The 19,466-nt window shown below is 41.0% G+C and overlaps 1 protein-coding gene across 1 annotated transcript in view; it reads left to right on the top strand.

The window, feature by feature from the left end:
* Positions 1-19,466, top strand: part of POLN (DNA polymerase nu) — a 156,925-nt gene that overhangs the window by 77,667 nt on the left and 59,792 nt on the right. The window contains exons 16-18 of the mRNA XM_013045794.2: positions 15,723-15,780; positions 16,727-16,804; positions 17,711-17,825. Of these exons, the coding sequence (XP_012901248.1) occupies positions 15,723-15,780; positions 16,727-16,804; positions 17,711-17,825 (251 nt within the window). The remainder of the gene's footprint in view (positions 1-15,722; positions 15,781-16,726; positions 16,805-17,710; positions 17,826-19,466) is intronic.

Here is a 19,466-nt window from a genome sequence, read left to right as displayed (position 1 = left end):
GGTCTTCCTTTTCTCCACATATTTGCCAACACTTGTTGTTTCTTGTCTTTCTGATAATAGCCATCCCGACAGGTATGAGATAATATCTCTTCATGGTTTTGATTTGCATTTCCCTGATAATGAGTGATGTTGAGCATCATTTCATGTGCCTGTTGACCATCTGCATATCTTCTTCAGAAAAACATCTATTCAGGTCCTCTGCTCATTTTTTTTTTAAGATTTTATTTATTTATTTGTCAGAGAGAGAGTGAGTGAGAGCGAGCACAGGCAGACAGAGTGGAAGGAAGAGTCAGAGGGAGAAGCAGGCTCCCTGCGGAGCAAGGAGCCCGATGTGGGACTCGATCCCAGGACGCTGGGATCATGACCTGAGCTGAAGGCAGCTGCTTAACCAACTGAGCCACCCAGGTGTCCCCTCTGCTCATTTTTTAATCAGATTTTTTTTCTTTTCTTTTCTTTTTTTTTTTTGCTATTGAGTTGTCTGAATTCCTTATATATTTTGGATATTAATGCCTTACAGGATATATGATTTATAATTTTTTCCCATTCAATAGGTTGCCTTTTTTTCCTCCCTCTGCAGAAGGTTTTTTTTTTTTTTTTTTTTTCTTAGTTAAATCTACTCCCACTTGTTTACTTGTTTACTTTTGCTTTTGGGGTCAGATCAATGCTAAGACTGATGTCAAGAAGCTTACCACCTATGTTTTCTTTGAGGATTTTTATGCTTTTGGGCCTTAGATTCAAGTCTTTAATCCATTTTGTGTTAATTTTTTTACATGGTGTAAGATAGTGGTCTAGATTCATTCCTTTGAATGTATCTGTCCAGGTTCCTCAACAACATTTACCAGAGAGACTGTCTTCTCCCTATTGGATATTCTTGCCTCTTTTGTTGTAGATTTATTGGCCATATAATCATAGCTTTATTTCTGGGCTCTCTATTCAGTTCTATTGGCCTATGTGTCTATTTTAATGCCAATTTATGCTAATATTTTAAAAAGATTTTTGTGTATATACTCATGAGAAATATAGATCAGTTTTTATCTGGTTTGGATACAAGGATAACACTAGTTTCACAAAATAGGAAATATTCCTTCTCTTGCATTTTCTGGAAGATATCACGTGAAATTTGTGTTAATTCTTTAAATAGGTATGCCTGGGTGGCTCGGTCCATAGCATATGTGTCTCTTGATCTCAGGGTGGTAACTTCAAGCCCCACATTGGGTATAAAGATTACTTAAAAATAAAATCTTAAAAAAGGATCTTCCTTAAATTTGGTAGAATTTGCTAATAAAATTGTCTGGGCCTGGAGGTTTCTTGTTGGAGAGTTTTAAAAATCACATGTTCGAATTTACCAACATATAGGGTTATTCATATTATCTTGTTTCATACTGGGTAAATTTTGTTTGGTTGTATTTTTTGAAAAATTAGTCCATTTTGCCTTATTTGTGAAATTGTTGTGCATTTAGTTGTTTGTAGCATTCCCTCAACCTTTTGATGTCTGTAGGATCTGTAGTGATGTCCCCTATTTCGTTCCTGATACTATTAATTTGTGTCTTCTCTCTTTTTTCTTTGTCAGTCTAGACAGAGTTTTATCAGTGTTATTGATCTTTTTCAATGAACAGCTATTTTTTTCAGTGGGTTTTCTCTGTTTTCAATTTTATTGATTTCTGTTCTTTATTCTTTTCTTTCTTCTGCTTGATTTGGGTTTATTTTTCTTTACTTTGGTAGGTTCTCAAGGTGCAATTTTAGATTTATTCTTTAAGATTTTTCCTTTTTTCTCATGTGTACATTTTTTGTGCTATAAAATTTCATTCTTCCCCATAGTTCTAACTATATCCCACAAATGTTGATATGTTGTATTTTGTCAAAGAAAAATTGCACCAGAGAGAGTTGAACAGGCAAGGAAGTGCTTATTCAAGATTATTGCAATAGGGAAGAGAGATCGAATTCAACTCCAAATACAGCAAGGGCACCTCTGAATTTATGGCCAGTAGGGATGTGGACAGAGTCACTGGGTAGAAAATTACTAGGAGGAATTTGTCCAGGTATGAAGGGTGGGGGGAATTCATGCTAATTCACTTGCTAAACTCAGCCACAGTGCTTTTCTGTGGTATTTGACTAGAGTAGGTTTTCTGTCTTGCTGGGCTGTCCCCTTCCTGTCCTTTGGCTCAAGAGAGCAGCCTCCTCCCCTCCCTTGCCACCTTGAGATGGAGGAGCATGTGTGGAGGGTCAGCAATTAGTGCTTTTCCCCACGTGTCTACACCGGGTGATTAAGTTACTGCTTATCCGAGTATTCATCCAAATACGTCCAGTGGCAAACAACAGAAAATCAAACCCAAACTGATCTAAACTATCAAGGTATTTCTCAGCTTACCTAATTTAGAAGTCCAAGCTTCAGGCAAGATTTGATCTGGCAGTCTAACTTATACAGCAGGTCCAGCTTCTGCCCCCCATTTCTAGCTTCTCTTCCTCAGCATCCCAGCAGGTCTTGGCAAAAACTACTTAGTTTTTTTTTTGCTCCGTACTCCGAACACATCTCTCCATGTCAATTCCATAGAAGGAGAAGGAAGCATCTTTTGCAGATGCCCTCAGCAAGCATCTCCTTGCATCTTTCAGACATAGCCTAAGCCACCCTTAAACTAGTCACCGTGGCCACAAGATAGCCTCTGCTGGCTGGCTTAAAGGTGGGGGTCCTTAACAACAATTTGAGTGTCTTTTTCTAAGGAAGAAGGAAAAGAATACTCGTGGCCCCAGTAGCCAGTGTTTCCACATGTGACAAGATTATGGTTTTTTTCTAGCGATCAGCACATATGAGAAGTATTGTTCTAACAGGAAATGTTCTGTTCTGTTTTCAGTGTGCCCACCATTCTTCAGTTGTTACTCCTTAAAGATTCTTAGAAAATTTGCCTTCGGGCTCAGGCAGCACCATCCAATAAAGAGTCTTGTTTTCCAGATACAATATTTAAGCCCTATTTCATCATTACCTATATACATGTTATAGTTAATTTGAACTAATTCTATTCAGGGTCTTTTCATTGTTGGCATGTGATTTTGCTGCTTATCTGATGAGGATCTCTCCTATAATATCATTGTGTTATCAAATTATTTATTATCAAGATTTTCATAAGTCATGTAACTATTGCTAACTCTGCACCACTATTTAAAACCCAAATAAGATGTTTTTACCTGTATACTTTGTTATTTCAAGGATTAAATATTTTCCAATTTCTATGTAGAATAAAAGGAGCATTCCCCTCATTCTCCAAGGATCACTTCACAGTGGGAGCCCCTGGGTGGTGCAGTTGGTTGAGCTTGTGACTCTCGGTTTTGGCTCAGGTCATGATATCAGAGTCATGAGATTGAGCCCCACATCGGGCTCTGTGCTCAGCACAGAGTCTGCTTAAGTTTCTCTCACTCTCGTCCTCTGCCCTCTGTTCTCTCTAAAATAAATAAATAAATCTTAAAAAAAAAAAGCTACAGTGATTTCTCCTTTTATGCCAGATCTGCCTCAGTTTCCCTGGTGGCTCGGGTGGGAGGCCTGGTTTTCTAGCCCCATCGCCAGGTCCTGTGGAGTCTTGCTCCTGGACATTGCTCTCCACTACCCTTCTCATCCCACTCACCTTGGCTGTCTTTGCGGGCCCTCCCATTCTCCTGCCCAGCCTCACAGGCCAGCCACATTCTCTTCTCCGTACCTCATGTCCAGGGCTCTTGGTGTTCTGACCCCTGCCTCCCTCTCCCAATCTCCTCCTACTGCCCATTCATTCATTCAGCAGTTCACTGAGCACTTCTTACATGTCAGGCTGTTCAAGGTGTTTCTGCTGAATGCATCACAATCACTGACCTTGGGGAGTTTGGGGACTGGAGGGAACGAGCAGACGGCAAAAATACTGAATAAATCCTAATATGAAAGACGATAAAATGTTGTGGAAAATACAGAAGTGCAGGGGCAAGGATCAAAAGCACAGGGAAGACATAGCTCATGAGGGGAGACAGAGAGGCAGTGATGGAAGAGGTGGGGACCAAACTAAAGCTCTCAGGTGAAGGAGTGGGCTACCTGAGACCATAGAGGTGCGGGGAGGTGCAGCTGAGCCCCTCACTCAGCCCCCAGTGCCACACAAGGTGGGCTTCATGCTGGTCTTGGGGCTGCAGATCAGGCCAAGTGCAGGAGTATTAGCTCAGTGTGAACTGCTCTCTTGGGTATGTCTTTGTGGCCCTTACCCTGTTCTCTTCACCAATTGTCCTTTCTATGGTTTTGCTGCCGTGTCTTTTACTTGTCTTGTTTTCCCTCATATTCTTAAGAAAAATGATTTCAGGAGTTATCTGGCACCGTTTGACAGAACTCCAGAGGCAGCTGAACACTGGTTTGGGGTAGACCTGATTTCAAATTCCAGCTCAATTGCTAAGAGTATAACTCTAGGTAGAAACTTCAATTTTCCCATCCATGAAATGATAAAAATAATGTCTTCTTTGCAAGATTATTGGGAAGATTATTTCCTTTTCATTTCATTCATTCAACTAATAGGAAGGGTCATATGTGCTGAGGACCCAGGGGTGATACCACAGACATGGCCTTACCCTCAGGAGGCCACATCCTGCTGGAGCACAAGTTTGTTCCTTTGTTCCTGACAGCCCATTAGAGGCACTCATGTGGTGCTTGGAAGCTGCTGCTGCTGTCACACAGAGATCAGGACAAGGGAAGCCAGCTGTGACCCTCATTGTGATTATCACTGCCATTTGGCCTCATTCTAGAGGCTCCAAGGATGTATACTAGAGACAGGTCTGCCATCATTGTTGCTATATTTCTGCTGCCTCCTTGTAGTGAACCCAGAGTTTGGACCCTTTGTCCACACTGCAGAGGACTGCTGGTGGCCATCTCCAGGCCCACATAGTACATGAGCAGGAGGGCCATTGGACAACAGACCTCTTGGCTGCAACTGCCTTCCCTCTTAGTGAAAACTGTTCCTTGCTTGGCATTTTCACTTACGACTACTGACATTTTAACAAATGCCAAATTGTAGGCTTAAAATGTCACCTCTGCACCTTGCCATTTGCTGAATGTGAAATAAAGGCTGTTAACTTTTAATTTTTCTGGATTAGTGCTCTTCCTTTTTTTTAAGCACAACAAAGTTCACCAGGAAAACAAATGCTAAGTGTGGGCCCAGTTTTTATTGCTAGCACTTTTTCTCCACACCCATAATGGGGGGCCAAAGTTGTTGATGGAAGCTGAGAAAAGAGAATCAGGTACAAAGCACAGGGTGTTTCCTGTAGGGTCTCAGTGTCCCAGAGAATCTGGCTGTGTTTATTTATACAGAGGGCTTGGAAGTAGTTCTCATTCCACTTGTGATCTGTACATTAAAGAAAAATTTGTAACCTAGAGAAGAATAAATTATTTTTACTTATTATCGTTTGGAAAATTTAAAACAGTCACTCTGACGTATGGTCCTATTGCTTTGTGCTCACTCTGATTCTGCTTGACGGTGCTCAAAAGACTTATGAGCCTGGTCCAGACTACTGCAAATTAGGGGGGCCCAGGAGATTAAAATTTTCACTGCGTGTTTATTCAACATAGTACTGGAAGTCCCTGCTGCAGCAATCAGACAAGAAAAAGAAATAAAAAGCAACCAAATTGATAAGGAAGAAGTAAAACTTTCATTATTTGTAGATGACATGATACTATATATAGAAAACCCTAAAGATTCCAACATAAAATTATTAGGACTGATGACTGAACTCAGTGAAGTTGCAGGATCAAAAATTAATATATAGAAACCTGTTGCAAGAAAGAAAGAAAGAAACCTGTTGAATTTCTATATACTGATAGCCAAGTAGCAGAAAGAGAAAATTTAAAAACAATCTCATTTACAATTGCACACCCCAAAAAAGAAATACCTAGGAATAAACTTAACCAGGAAAGTGAAAGACTTGTACTCTGAAAACTATATAACATTGATGAAAGAAGTTGGAGAAGACACAAATAAATGGAAAGATATACTATGCTCATGGATTGGAAGAATTAATATTGTTAAAATGCCCATACTACACAGCAATCTACAGATTCAGTGCAATTCCTAACAAAATACCAATAACATTTTCCACAGAACCAAAACACATGATACCAAAATTTGTATGGAACCATTGAAGACCGCAAATAGCCAAAGCATTCTTGAGAAAGAAGAACAAAGCTGAAGGTATCACAATTCCAGATCTCAAGATATATTACAAAGCTATTGCAATCAAGACAGCATGGTAGTAGTATAGAAATAGACACATAGATCAAGGGAACAGAATAGAGAGCCCAAAGATAAACCCACATTTACGTAGTTGATTAATCTACGACAAAAGGGAGCAAGAATATCCAATGGGGGGAAGTCTCTTCAATAAATGGTGCTGGGGGGACACCTGGGTGGCTCAGTTGGTTAAGCAGCTGCCTTCGGCTCAGGTCATGATCCCAGCATCCTGGGATCGAGTCCCACATCGGGCTCCTTGCTCCACAGGGAGCCTGCTTCTCCCTCTGACTCTTCCTTCCACTCTGTCTGCCTGTGCTCGCTCTCACTCACTCTCTCTCTGACAAATAAATAAATAAAATCTTAAAAAAAAAAAGAATTGACATTCTTTAAATAAATAAATAAATAAATAAATAAATAGTGCTGGGAAGACAGACAGATACTACATGTGAAAGACTGAAACTGGACCACAAAATCAAATGGGTTAAAGACCTAGACGTGAGACCTGAAAGTATAAAAATCCTAGAAGAAAACATAGGCAGTAATCTCTTTGATATCCACTGTTGCCACATTTTTCTAGATATGTCTCCTGAGACAAGGGAAACAAAATTAAACTATTGGGATTCCTCCGAAATAAAAAGCTTCTGCCCAGCAAAGGAAATCATCAACAAAATGGAAAAGCAATTTAGTGAATGGAAAGAGGAAATAATATATCCAATAAAGTGATAATAGCTGAAATATATAAGGAACTTACACAACTCAATGCCCCCCTCAAAAAAACAGTCCAATAAAAAATGGACAGAGAACCAAACTGACATTTTTCCAAAGAAGACATACAAATGACCAACATGAAAAGATGCTCAACATCCCTCATCATCGGGGAAATACAAATCAAAACCACAATCAGATACTGCCTCACACCTGTCAGAATAGATAAAATAAAAAAGATAAGAAAAAAGTGTTGATGAGGATGCTAAGATAAAAGATCCCTCATGCACTGTTGATAGGAGTGTAAATTGGTGCAGCCACTGTGGAAAACAGCATGGAGTTTCCTCAAAAAATTAAAACTAGGAATACCATATGATCCGGTAATTTTACTGGATATTTACCCGAAGAAAATGAAAACACTAATTTGAAAAGACATGTGCACCCCTGTGTTCATTTTAGCATGATTTACAAAATAGCCAAGATATGGAAGCAACCCAAGTATCCATCGACAGATGAATGGATAGAGAAGACATGGTCTTGTATACAATGGAGTATCACTCATCCATAGAAAAGAATGAGATCCTACCATTTGCAACAATGGTTGGACCTTGAAGTTATTAAACTAAGTGAAATAAGTCAGACAGAGACAGACACTATATGATTTCACTTATATGTGGAATCTAAAAAACCAAACAAACCTGCCCCCAAAAACCCACTCTTAAATAGAGGTAACAAATTGGTGGGGAGATGCATGAAATAGATGAAGGGAATTGCGAGTACAAACCCACAGTTATAAAATAAGTCATGCAGATGAAAAGTACAACATGGGGATTATTAATGTCTGGTGACAGATGGGGACTACACTGGTCATGATGAGCACTGGATAATATATGGAATTGTTGAATCACTTTGTTGCACACTTGAAACTAATATAACATTGTATGTTAATCACATACAATTTGACCACTGAGTGGTCAACATGAGGGGACTAGCTGATGTCAAACACCAGTGACTGACCCTAAGAAGCCATGTATGCCAATAATACTGCTTTCACACCGTAACATTCAGATGTTCTCCTCTCATGTCAGTGAGAGGGCTAGCCCCTCCCTTGAGGAGATTAATGGGAGTCCAACCCCACCTGACAGCATTGTATCTGCAGATGGTTTGCCGTTTCTTTCTTCTTCCTCCGAAAGGCACAGCTCCTCCTCATAGTAAAATCTGGTTTTGGTGTTGGACAGCATCCATTTGCTAAGTCACGTCTGACTTGCACGCCACCATGGGCATGTCACAGCCATGCTTCCGTCTATATCCCGGTGTGCTGGGTGCTGCCACCAGGCTTCGCCACATTCAGAAGGTTGCTGAATGGGATCTGACTCCTTCCCAGATGTCTCGGGCTCTTGTTAGCTGTCACACAGCCCCCACAGTCACTTTATTTCACCCTTGGTCTTTAGGGATAACTCACATGCATGTACATTCATGACTCCCCTTGACAGACACAGACAGAAAGGTGTGAGCTTTCATGTGTGCATGAGGCTTTAGGGACAGGACTGCCCAATTGTTATTTTCATTACAGAGGCCAGCACAGAAGCTCTGTGACATTTCCTGTGCACAGCTGTGAACAGGAAGCCATGTACATGAGCAGACAAAGACCTGCCTGGTACACAGTGCAGCACAGCAATGGGGAAGTCACTATCCATGAAGAGCTTGGCATGGGCCAACATCCTTCTCAGGATTCTGTTCTGTGAAAGAACCTATTTAACAAAGCAGGCGTTTTTTAAGTTAGGTATTTAGTGAAGCTTCTATTATCCTGTTATTTTTTATATTTTAAAACATAAAAATTGGCATTTAATTATTAAAATTTCTTTCATATTCATCTAAAAATAATCCATTTAAACTTAACATTACTGCTTCCTCAGAACAAAGGGGAAACTTGTTTCTCTCTGTCTTTGGTAAAGTGACTTTCATTAAAGCTAATGTTTCATGGGTCCTGGGAAAAATGATATTAGGAACTACGAAAATATTTCCCTGGGTAGCATTAAAAAAAAGAAAAAAATGCTGGGTGACCCTGAAACCAGGAGCATTTAGCTGGGTGCATTAGTTACAGTCTGACCTGGTCTTGATTTAACTTTCCATTGGGTAGAGAACAGATCCTATTTTATACAGCTATGACACTGAGATTACTCAAAGTGAGTAAATTTTATGGATGCTCTTAGGTCAAGAAATTTCTTTTTTTCTCCCTGGTTAGTTGAGATATTTTCATATAAATGAGTGTTGGATTTTGACAGTTGCTCTAAATGTTTTATTGTGAAGATGATTTTTTTTGTCCTTTATTCTACTAATCTGAGATATTACAGTAATTATTTTTATATTTTAAACAGACTTTGCATTCCTGAGATAAATCCTACTTGGTCATGGTATATAATCCTTTTTGTACGTTGTTAGGTCAATTTATCAATCTTCGGTTGAGAGTTTTGTATCTTTACTTACGGAGGGTGTTTTATTTAATGTCTGGCTTCAGTATCAGGGTAATACTGACCTCGTAGAAGGAGTTGGCAAGCTCCTCACTCTGCCCTACTAGAAGTACGTTTCATTTTGAGTTTTGTTAAAAGTTCTTTATATGTTTATAAAGAACTATATATATTATACTAGTTATACTAATTATATATATAAATATATACTTAAATTATATACTAATTATACTAATATTATATATATTATGCTAATATATACTGAATCCAGTGTGACTTGCAAAAAATTTATCCTAGTACAAGGCTGCTTTTCATTCCCTTAACAACATTCTTCCCAAAACAAAGGTTTTTAAAAGTTTGATGGAGTCAAATTTTTCAAGTATTTTCTTTCATGGATCATGCTTTTGGTGTGTGTCTAAGAAATCCTAAGATCACAAGGATTTTCTCTTAAGTTTTCTTCTGAAAGCTTTAGAGTCTTATGTTTTACATTTAGACCTATGATCTATAATTATGGACTCAGTTCATTGAAAGCTCCGAAGTATCCTGCTGGAATTTCTATTGGGATTCGGTTGAATTTGTAGATCAATGTGGGGGTCATTAGCATTTAATATTGAGTATTCTCATCCAAGAACATGATATATCTTTCCTTTTATTTAGGGCTTTGAATTCTCTCATCAGGATTTAGTAGTTTTCAGTGTACAGATTTATACTTAGGTACTTTGCGGTGCTGTTGCAAATGGCATTGTTTAATTTCAATGTCCAACTGTTCATTGGTAATTTGTAGATATGCAATTGATTTTTGTAGGTTGACTTTATATCCTGGTACCTTGGTCAGCTCATGTATTAGTCCCAGGCTTTTTTTATAGTTTCCATGGGTTACTCTACATAGACAATCATGTCTGCCATGAATAATGGCCATTTTATTTATTTCTTTTTATACTGTATGTTTTATTTCTTTTTCTTGCCTTATCGTGCTGGCTCAGACTTCCTCTATTGTGTTGAATAGAGCCCTGGGAGTAGACATCCTTGCCGTGCTCCTGATCCCCAAAGGAAAACACTGAGTCTTTTACCATCAAGGATAATGTTCATTTTAGGTTTTGTCACAGATTCTCTTTGTCCTGTTAGAGAATTATTTTCTATTCTTAGTTTACTGAGAGTAGTTTTTTTATCATGAATGGATATCTAATTTTGTCAAATACTTTTTCTGCATCTATTAAGAGCATGTGACTTTTTTTCTTCAATGTATTTATATAAGGAATGACACAGATATTTTTTTTTCAAAGATTTTATTTATTTATTTGACAGAGACAACAAGTAGGCAGAGAGAGAGAGAGAGAGAGAGAGAGAAGCAGGCTCCCTGCTGAGCAGAGAGCCCGATGAGGGACTCGATCCCAGGACCCTGAGATCATGACCTGAGCCGAAGGCAGCGGCTTAACCCACTGAGCCACCCAGGCGCCCCACTGATAGATTTTTAAATGTTGAACCAGTCAAGGCTGGGATCTGTAGGATTAACTTCACTTGATCATGACAGATTGTCCTATTGCCAGATTGATTTGTTTTTATTTTGTTTAGGATTGTTTCTGTCTATATTCATGAGGGATATTGGTCTGTAGTTTTCTTTTCTTGAAGTGTCTTTGTCTGGTTTTGCTATTAGGATATTACTTGCCTTATAAAATGAGTGAGAAAATATTCCTTTCTCTTTTATTTTCTAGTAAAGGTCATGTAGAATTGATATTATTTATTCCTTATATATTTGGTAGAATTCACCATTGAAACTCTCTGGACTTGGAATTTTATTTGTAGAAAGATCCTTAACTACAGAGTCAATTTCTGTAGTAGACATAGGTTATCCAGATTTTCTGTTCTTTTCTTGAGTGAATTTTGGTAGTTTGTGTCTTTTCAGGAACTGGCCCCCTTCATCTTGTTGAATTTATAGGCATATTAGGCTCATAGAGTTTCCTTATTGTGCCTAGTGTCTGTGTGATCTGTGGTGGTATCTGCCTTTCATTTCTTGAAATTGATCATTTTTGCCTTTTTTTCCTTGAACAGATTACATATAGGTTTATCAATCTTATTGGTCTTCTTTAAGAACCAGATTTGGGCTTCACTGATTCTTCTGACTCTTGAACAACACAAAGGTTAGGGCACTGACCCCTGCACAGTAGAAAATTCACATATGACTTTTGGGCCCCTAAAAACTTAACTACTGATAAATTACTGTTGACCAGAATCCTTACTGATAACATAAACAGTTGACTAATAGATATTTTGTATGTATTATGAATTATATGCTCTATTCTTAAAATAATTCTAATTTACAATAGTAAGCTAGAAAAAAGGAAATGTTATTAAGAAAATCATAAGGAAAAGAAAATACATCTGCAGTACTGTCCCGTATTTTTCTTTTTTTTAAAAGATTTTATTTTTATTTATTTGATAGAGAAAGAGAGATCACAAGCAGGCTGAGACACAGGCAGAGAGAGAGGGAAGCAGGATCCCCACTGAGCAGAGAGCCCAATGCGGGGCTCAATCCCAGGACCCTGAGATCACGACCTGAGCCGAAGACAGAGGCTTAACCCACTGAGCCACCCAGGCGCCCTGTCCATATTTTTCAAAAACATTCCCTGTATAAGTAGATCTGTGTAGTTCAAACCCGTGTTGTCTAAGGGTCAGCAGTTACTGCTTTTCTGTTTTAAATTTCATTAATTTCAGATCTTTATTATTTTTCCATTACTTGTATTAGACTTAATTTTTTCTTTTTCTAGTTCTTCAAGGTATACACTTAAATTATTGATTTGAGACCTATTTCTTTCTTTTGCATTCTGTTCAACATATTTTCTAAGTTCTCTTGAGACTTCTACTTTGACTCCTGGCTAATTAAGAAGTATGTTGTTTAATGTCCAACTGTTTGTGAATTTTCCAGATAGCTTTCTGTTACTGATTCTTGGTTTACCTTCATTATGGTCAGAGAACATACTTTGAGTGATTTTAACTTTTCTAAAATTGCTTGTTTTGCAACCTATGGTATCATCTATCTTGAACAGTGTTTCATGTGCACTTGAAAGGGATGTGTGTTCTGCTGTCTCTGGATCTAGTGTTCTATAAACGTCAGTTAGGTCAAGCTGGTTGGTAGTATTCAGGTCTTCTGTATCCTTGCTGATTTTATCTCTCATTGCTACATATTACTGAGAGAGGAGTGTGTTTACAACTCTAAGTGTAACTGTGGGTCTGTTTCTCACTGCAGGTCTGTCAGTTCTTGCTTTGTGTACTTTTATATTCTGTCATTAAATGTGTGCACATTTAGAATTGAAATTTCCTTGTAAATTTACTTTTTTATCATTCTGTGATATCCTCTGAATACATGGTAAATTCCCTTCTGAATGCTGCTTTGTCTTGTGTTAATGTAGCTGCTCCAGATTTCTCCTAATCGGTATTTGCATGACATCTCCTCTTTCACCTATTTACTTGTAATCCATCTAAACCTTACTAAAGTGGATTTCTCGTAGACAAGTAGTTGGGTCTTACATTCATGCATTCAAACTCTGTTTTTAATTGGTGTGTTTAAAGTATTTAAGCATAATGTGATTATTGATAGTGTTGGATTTGGGTTGCCATTTTGGTTTTCTATTAGTTCTTTCCGTTTTTGTTCTTCTGTTCCCTCTCTCCGGCCTTTCTCTGAATTATTGAATAATTTTTAGAATTCCATTTCAGTTTGTGTATTGGACCTTTTGCTACCTTTCACTGTATAATTTTTTTTTTAGAGATTTCATTTATTTATTTAACAGACAGAGCTCACAAGTAGGCAGAGAGCCAGGCAGAGAGAGTGGGGGAAGCAGGCTCCCCACTGAGCAGAGAGCCAACATGGAACTCAATCCCAGGACCCTGAGTTCATGACCTGAGCCGAAGGCAGAGGCTTTAACTCACTGAGCCACCCAGGCACCCCACACTGTATGATATTTTTTTAAAGATTTATTTATTTAGAGAGAAAGAGAGCATGAGGAGGGGGAGGGGCAGAGGGAGAGGGAGAATTTCAAGCAGACTCGCCTCTGATCACAGAGCCAATGTGGGGTTTGATCCCACAACTCTGAGATCGTGCCCCAAGCCGAAACTAAGAGTTCACCACCTAACTGACTGAATCACCCAGGGGCCTCAGGGGCCCCTCATGATATGCTTTTTAGTGATGGCTGCAGGGGTCATAGTAGACATATCCATGTTCAGTGTAGTTTTGGATTTGATGTTTTACCACTCCCAGTAAGTTGTGGAAGACTTACGAACACCAGCTTGTCCTCACTGCCATGCATTACATCTGCACACACTGTAAACACCCCAGGAAATATTACCGTGTTTGCTTTTAACAGTAGTAAATATTTGAAAGAGCTTGAAAAGAATAGTCCTTATGCTTCTTCGGGAACTGAGCCTGTCTGTCGCTCATCCTCCATTTGTTATGTTGCAGGCTTCCTTGGGACCTTTCCCTTCAGCCTGAGCAACTTCCATTAGCGCTCCTTTCAGAGCAGGCCCCCTGAGGATATGTTCTCTCCATGTTTATTCATTCGAGAACAGCTTCAGTTCACCTTCATTCCCAGAGGACGCAGTTTGCCGCAGTGCCCTTGGTCAGCCCCACTGTGGTCTGAGCACATGGCTCCTGACACGAAGTTGGCGGCCGCCCACGGGGCCAGTCCTCTAGTGTCCTGGGTCATTTTGCTCGCGCTGCTTTCAAGATTGTTCTCCAGCTTTGGTTTCCAGCAGTTGTGGTATTTCTGGGCCCGATTTTCTTTTAATTCATCTTATTTAAGGTTGTTCAGGTTCTTGAATCTGAAAAATATGTCTTTCACTAAATCTGGGGAAATTTTAGCCATTATTTATTTTTTCAACACTGGTCTCTTTTTTCTCTTTCAGGGACTGAAATAATAATTGTATTGTAGTTCTAGTATTATCCCGCAGGTCACTAAGCCTCTGTTCATGTTTCCCCAAAATTTTTCTTCTCTCCTCTCTACTGGACAGTTTCTAGTATCTTCAAGTTCACTGGCTCTCATTTTTTGTCATCTCTGACCTGTTATTGAGTTTATCATGTGACTGTTTGGTGGTGTTTTAAGACAGCACGTGATTCTGTTGTAGAGAAAACTTGAGAGCCACTAGCTTCATACCTTGGGCCTCGGTGTCCTCACCTTTAAAAATGGGGTGACAGCGCCTGCCTTACCAAACGTGCTGTTGCTGTGCCCAAAGCACGGGATCTGAGACATCTGACAGCCTCACCAGATCCAGTCAGGGAGTTGAGCCCAACCAATGCCCAAGTAGAACATTCCCAGGTAGAAGAGGGTGTCTTTGTAGAAGGTACTGCCGAGCATAAAAGATGTTGCCGCAGAAGTTTTCCTGATTTGAATGGCTGTAACAGGAGGGAAGCTAGTGGCTGTTCAGTCCAAGTTGTGAGGGTGTGAAGGTGCTTAGTGAGCTGTCACATGGTTTTTCAGGGGATGTGGACACACTGGCCACCGGCCACAGGGCTGTTGCACATGCCAAGACTGAGCCCCAGTACTGAGTGCCAAGAGCACTAGGGGAGAGCAGTGGTCAAGGTAGAGAGACCAGAAGTTTCATCTTAAAATGTGTTTTTAAGGGGAAATTTCGCAGAAATCTATGTTTAGCATGTTATATAGAAATTTTTAAGTTGTAGTTTAGCATGCTGTATATAATTACGATAAGGGCCAAACAGGCTGGAGTCAAAAAGAATTGTCTCACAGTTGCTGACTATACTTAGTGGTATAATCGCCAAAATTATGTTTCAGTATCAGACACTTGTATTGTGTAGTAATGTGCTTATGCATGATACACTGGCTTAGCTATTTTGTTAAGGTTTAATAAAACGTGACACTTTTTTTTGTTTGGTTGGTTTTTTTTTTTAAGATTTTATTTATTTGTTTGACAGAGGCATAGCAAGAGAGGGAACACAGGCGGGGGGAGTGGGAGGGGGAGAAGCAGGCTTCCTGCTGAGCAGGGAGCCCTATGCGGGGCTCAATCCCAGGACCCCAGGATCCTGACCTGAGCTGAAGGCACCTGAGCCAAAGGCAGATGCTTAGCAACTAAGCCACCGAGGTGCCCCAAAGTGACATGTTTTAAATGCCCTTAAATGGTACAGATTTGGGTGCACCTGGCTGACTCAGTTGGTAGAACATGTGACTCTTGATCTTGTGGCCATGAGTATAAGAACCATGTTGGGAATAGAGTTTACTTTAAAAAAATTTTTTTAAAAGTAATGATAATACCAATCAAATGATACAGATTAATTTATGAGTAAATATTTCAACTAAAACTATTCTCCTCTTATTATTAACAGAATATCCAAGGTATCTCCAGGCACCCAATTCAAATTACTAAACCACAGGATTTTAAAGGTAACACATTTCTCTCTACCTTGCTGAAGTCTTGGGTAACATTTCCTAAAAACCTGCAAGTATTTATAATTGCTTTTCTGAATAACTAACTTATTTGTCTTCCTCAAGTTCTCTGTATTTGCATGACCAAGATTTAAATACACATTGAAAAATAAAACACAGCTAAACTGATAAGGCACCTCCCTTTCAGCAGTTTACAAGTTAAAATAGATGATAATTATACAAGGAAAGTAGCTCCCTTCCCACCATTTCTCCCCCACCAACTTCCCAATAGAGAAACAAACAAACATACAATAGAACTGGCTTTTATTAAAGTCTGAAACCTACTGGAAATGTTTATAAAAGCATACTAACACTGTTCTTTCTTCTGAGCTCTTCCACTGAAATGCTGACAGATTTCTAAAAAAGAAAAAGGTCACATCTAAGCAAACTAGGTTCTGTGACCCATCCCCCAACTCCTGCACCCTTGGTGGGGTGCTCCTGCCTCGCTGCTTTGGTCACTACGAAACAGTGAAGCATGACCGGGGTCCTTTTCAAATACACAGTCACCCATAAGCAGGACCCGTGGAGGTGACTATGAGCACCCTTGTCTCCTACTGCCCTTCAAAACATGTGCTATGCATCATAGGACCCCACAGATTCCCCAAACCCTGTCTTCTAGGCGGTGAGGCTCCGGGGGCCTCCAGAACATTCTTACCAGAGTATGTTCAATGGTCCGTGTTTGTTTCCTCACCAAGAATTCTAGACAGAATGTAAAATTTTAACAACAGAGAGCCTACTTTACTCTCAGCAGTACCATTTGCTTTTAAGTTATATTAATAAAAATATTCAGAAAAGTCAGAAATCTGGACTCTTGACTTTGGAATGATATTAAACTCCATGTGAGCAATGGCTATGAATCAGCTTATGACCAAATTCACCAAGTACTCTTAAAATAATGTTTCAGGTCTAGAAGGCACGGTGCTCACCATCTCCCCGAGGAGCATGTTCGTTGCCCCCGATGGCTACACCTTCCTGGCAGCAGGTATGTGCAAACCATGCCAGACAGATGCCCTGTGTCACAGTGGCTCACTTTACACGTTTCATGTTTCAAATACTTGGATGGTAGATAATTCAAAGGTGCTTACAGAATTCCTCCTTTAGAGCAAATCCTAAAGCAAATATTTATCTGAAGGAAAGATTTCTTGTGCACAGTAAATAAGAACAGATCTGCTTCGATGGTTCCTCACCTTCTCTAGACCCAAGGTGCCCCCTCATGGTCCCACCCAGTCTGCCCCTCCTTTCTCCTCTTCGCCCTCATCATGCTCGCTGCTCTGCCCTGCTCGCTCCCTGCAGATGGGCTGGCCTCCAGCCTGGACCAGTCCCACCTCATGCCCTCCTGGAACCCCTTCACTGGACACCATCTTGCTCCCTCCTTTGCCTCTTCTGTGCCTTTGCTCCAGTGTCACTTTCTTGAGGAGGTGTTCCTGGCCACACTCTCCCTCCTGAGCCTCCTTTCTCGATCTGTCTTTTCCACTTCACTTCTCATCCTCTGACAGACCAGATAACTCATGCACTTTGTCTCCTGCTCCTAGAACATGTGGTCCATGAAGAAACGCCTGTCTGTTTTGTTCACTGTCAAATCCCAGTCACACTGCCAGGCACCTGAAGGCCCCTCTAAACTTGTGATGGACAGGACAAACAGAGAAGTGCCTATGGCCTTCCCCAGAGGTGTTGCGGGCCTCACAGAAGGCAGGATCAGTCCCTTAGACTTGCAGACCCAGGGATGGCCAGTGGCCCTGAGGCCAGAGGACCCTGGCGGGGGGCAAGGGGGGATGTTGCCCTTGATGCTGCAGTGGGGACAGAAGGCTGAGGGCGGGCTGTGGCGTAGGTAGCAATGATGAGGGACGCTGTTGGTAGATTAAGAATTAATGTGGGTTCTGTCCCCCAGACTTTTCACAGATTGAATTGCGCATTCTTACACACTTATCTGGAGATCCAGAACTTTTGAAGTTATTCCGGGAATCTGAAAGAGATGATGTATTTTCCACCCTGACTTCACAGTGGTAAGATACATGAGCTCACAATATTATCAGATCTGTAGGAATGCTGACATGATTTTAAAAGCCTGAAGTCTTTCCAAGGCTATTTTCACAAGAAGGAAATGATATTTTTCTCTAGTAGTTAATCCTTTTGAAAAGAGGAGTGGGTAACTAGAATGCCAAGATTTCCCTAATTATGAAAAAACTGATGGCTCTTCACCAAAAATGCAGCATCACTAGAGAACGTAATAGAGATATTGGAAGAGTCCGAGGTGGGAGCGTGTGCTCCTCCACGCGGGTGTGCAAGCTGTAGGGCTGGGCCTGGGCATGTCCTCCCCACACTCCCGCCCCCCTCAGGGCCAGGAGCACATCAGGCTGGGAGGGACAGTCCCTGCCTGACAGTGACCTGCACTCACAGAGAATTCTGGAGGCAGACAGCCTTGGGTTTTGTGGGATAGTTTGGCAGTGTCCTCCAACGCCTGTCCTTGTGTGTCCTCGGTGTTCTTAGCATGTGACTTTTCCTTATCCTGGCTCTGGAACCCCTGCTGCCTCTTGTGCAGAGCGGGCCAAAGAGGGAAGGAATGGGCTCCCCCTGAGACCGCCCTTGCCGGGGACGGGAGTCCTTCCCAGAGCCCTGCTGGAGCAGCGTTATGAGGCTGCAAGGGGGGCTGGTAATGGCCACTCTCTAGTCACAGTAGCCACCAGGGCCAGGTACGCTGCTGCCTGGAACTAAGTATTCTGCCAGGAGGAAGAAGAGGCACGGCGCCTGCTGTCCATCCCTTCCCTCCATCCCCCTGCATCCCCCTGCCCCTCCTGGCGGCCTCCTCACCCATCCCACCTTATCTGGGCGTTCGCTCACCTCAGTCACCCTCAAGGCACTGCTCTGCGACGGCTGGCCTCTGTGTTCTTGGGCCACCACACATCCCTCTCTGTTCCCCTCACTGTCTTTCTGAAGGCGTGTGAGCCCTGTGAGGGCAGGGCCATGTCCCCTCATCTGGGTCATCTGACCTGAGAGGGACCCTTACTAGTCTCTCATCAGCTGCTCCAAATGTTTTTAGACTTGCCACAAATGTCTACCTTTCTCTCTTAATCTCAAAAGAGAACCTCGTCTTTTACATGAATGACAAAGAAGGGGGCCTCAGACATGAGCCCCTGGACTTCTTCCCGCTTTGCCTCAGTGTGTCATTGTAGGTCCTCCTCCCAGTCTACAAAGTTTCCTTTCTCAAAAGAGGACGCATCCTCTATTGCCAAAATCAAGAAATCAGGACTGTGCATTGTACATCTCTAGGTAATGCAACACATTTACACATTAGTGTGAATGGCACCTCCTAGAATTGTGTAGTGCACAACCAGTACAATTTTACACAGCAGTCCTCATGTGGATTCCCTTTATTTTCCATTTTTACTCTAGCATTGTTCATTTCCCCTTGTTGACTTGATCTCCCTCTGCCCCCACTGAAAACAACAACTGTCTAGGGTTGCCTTCAGGGAAATCCTATTTTCAACCCCATTGGAGCCCTTTAGTTACTGTTTAGGTACAAAAGAAAGTCTACACTTACTCCTTGTTCTTTCTCACTGCTGGCTTATTCTTGCTTTTTTGAATAAACTTTCACTTTACCCACTTAGGCTTTTCTTCTTCCAGTTTGGAGCCTGGAACTCCTCCCA

The sequence above is a fragment of the Mustela putorius genome, unplaced genomic scaffold (assembly GCF_011764305.1).
Source record: "Mustela putorius furo isolate JIRA1106 unplaced genomic scaffold, ASM1176430v1.1 tig00000083_pilon_pilon_pilon, whole genome shotgun sequence".
Taxonomy (NCBI): domain Eukaryota; kingdom Metazoa; phylum Chordata; class Mammalia; order Carnivora; family Mustelidae; genus Mustela; species Mustela putorius.
Note: the sequence above shows the minus strand (reverse complement) of the source record. Positions and strands in the feature narration are given on the sequence as shown.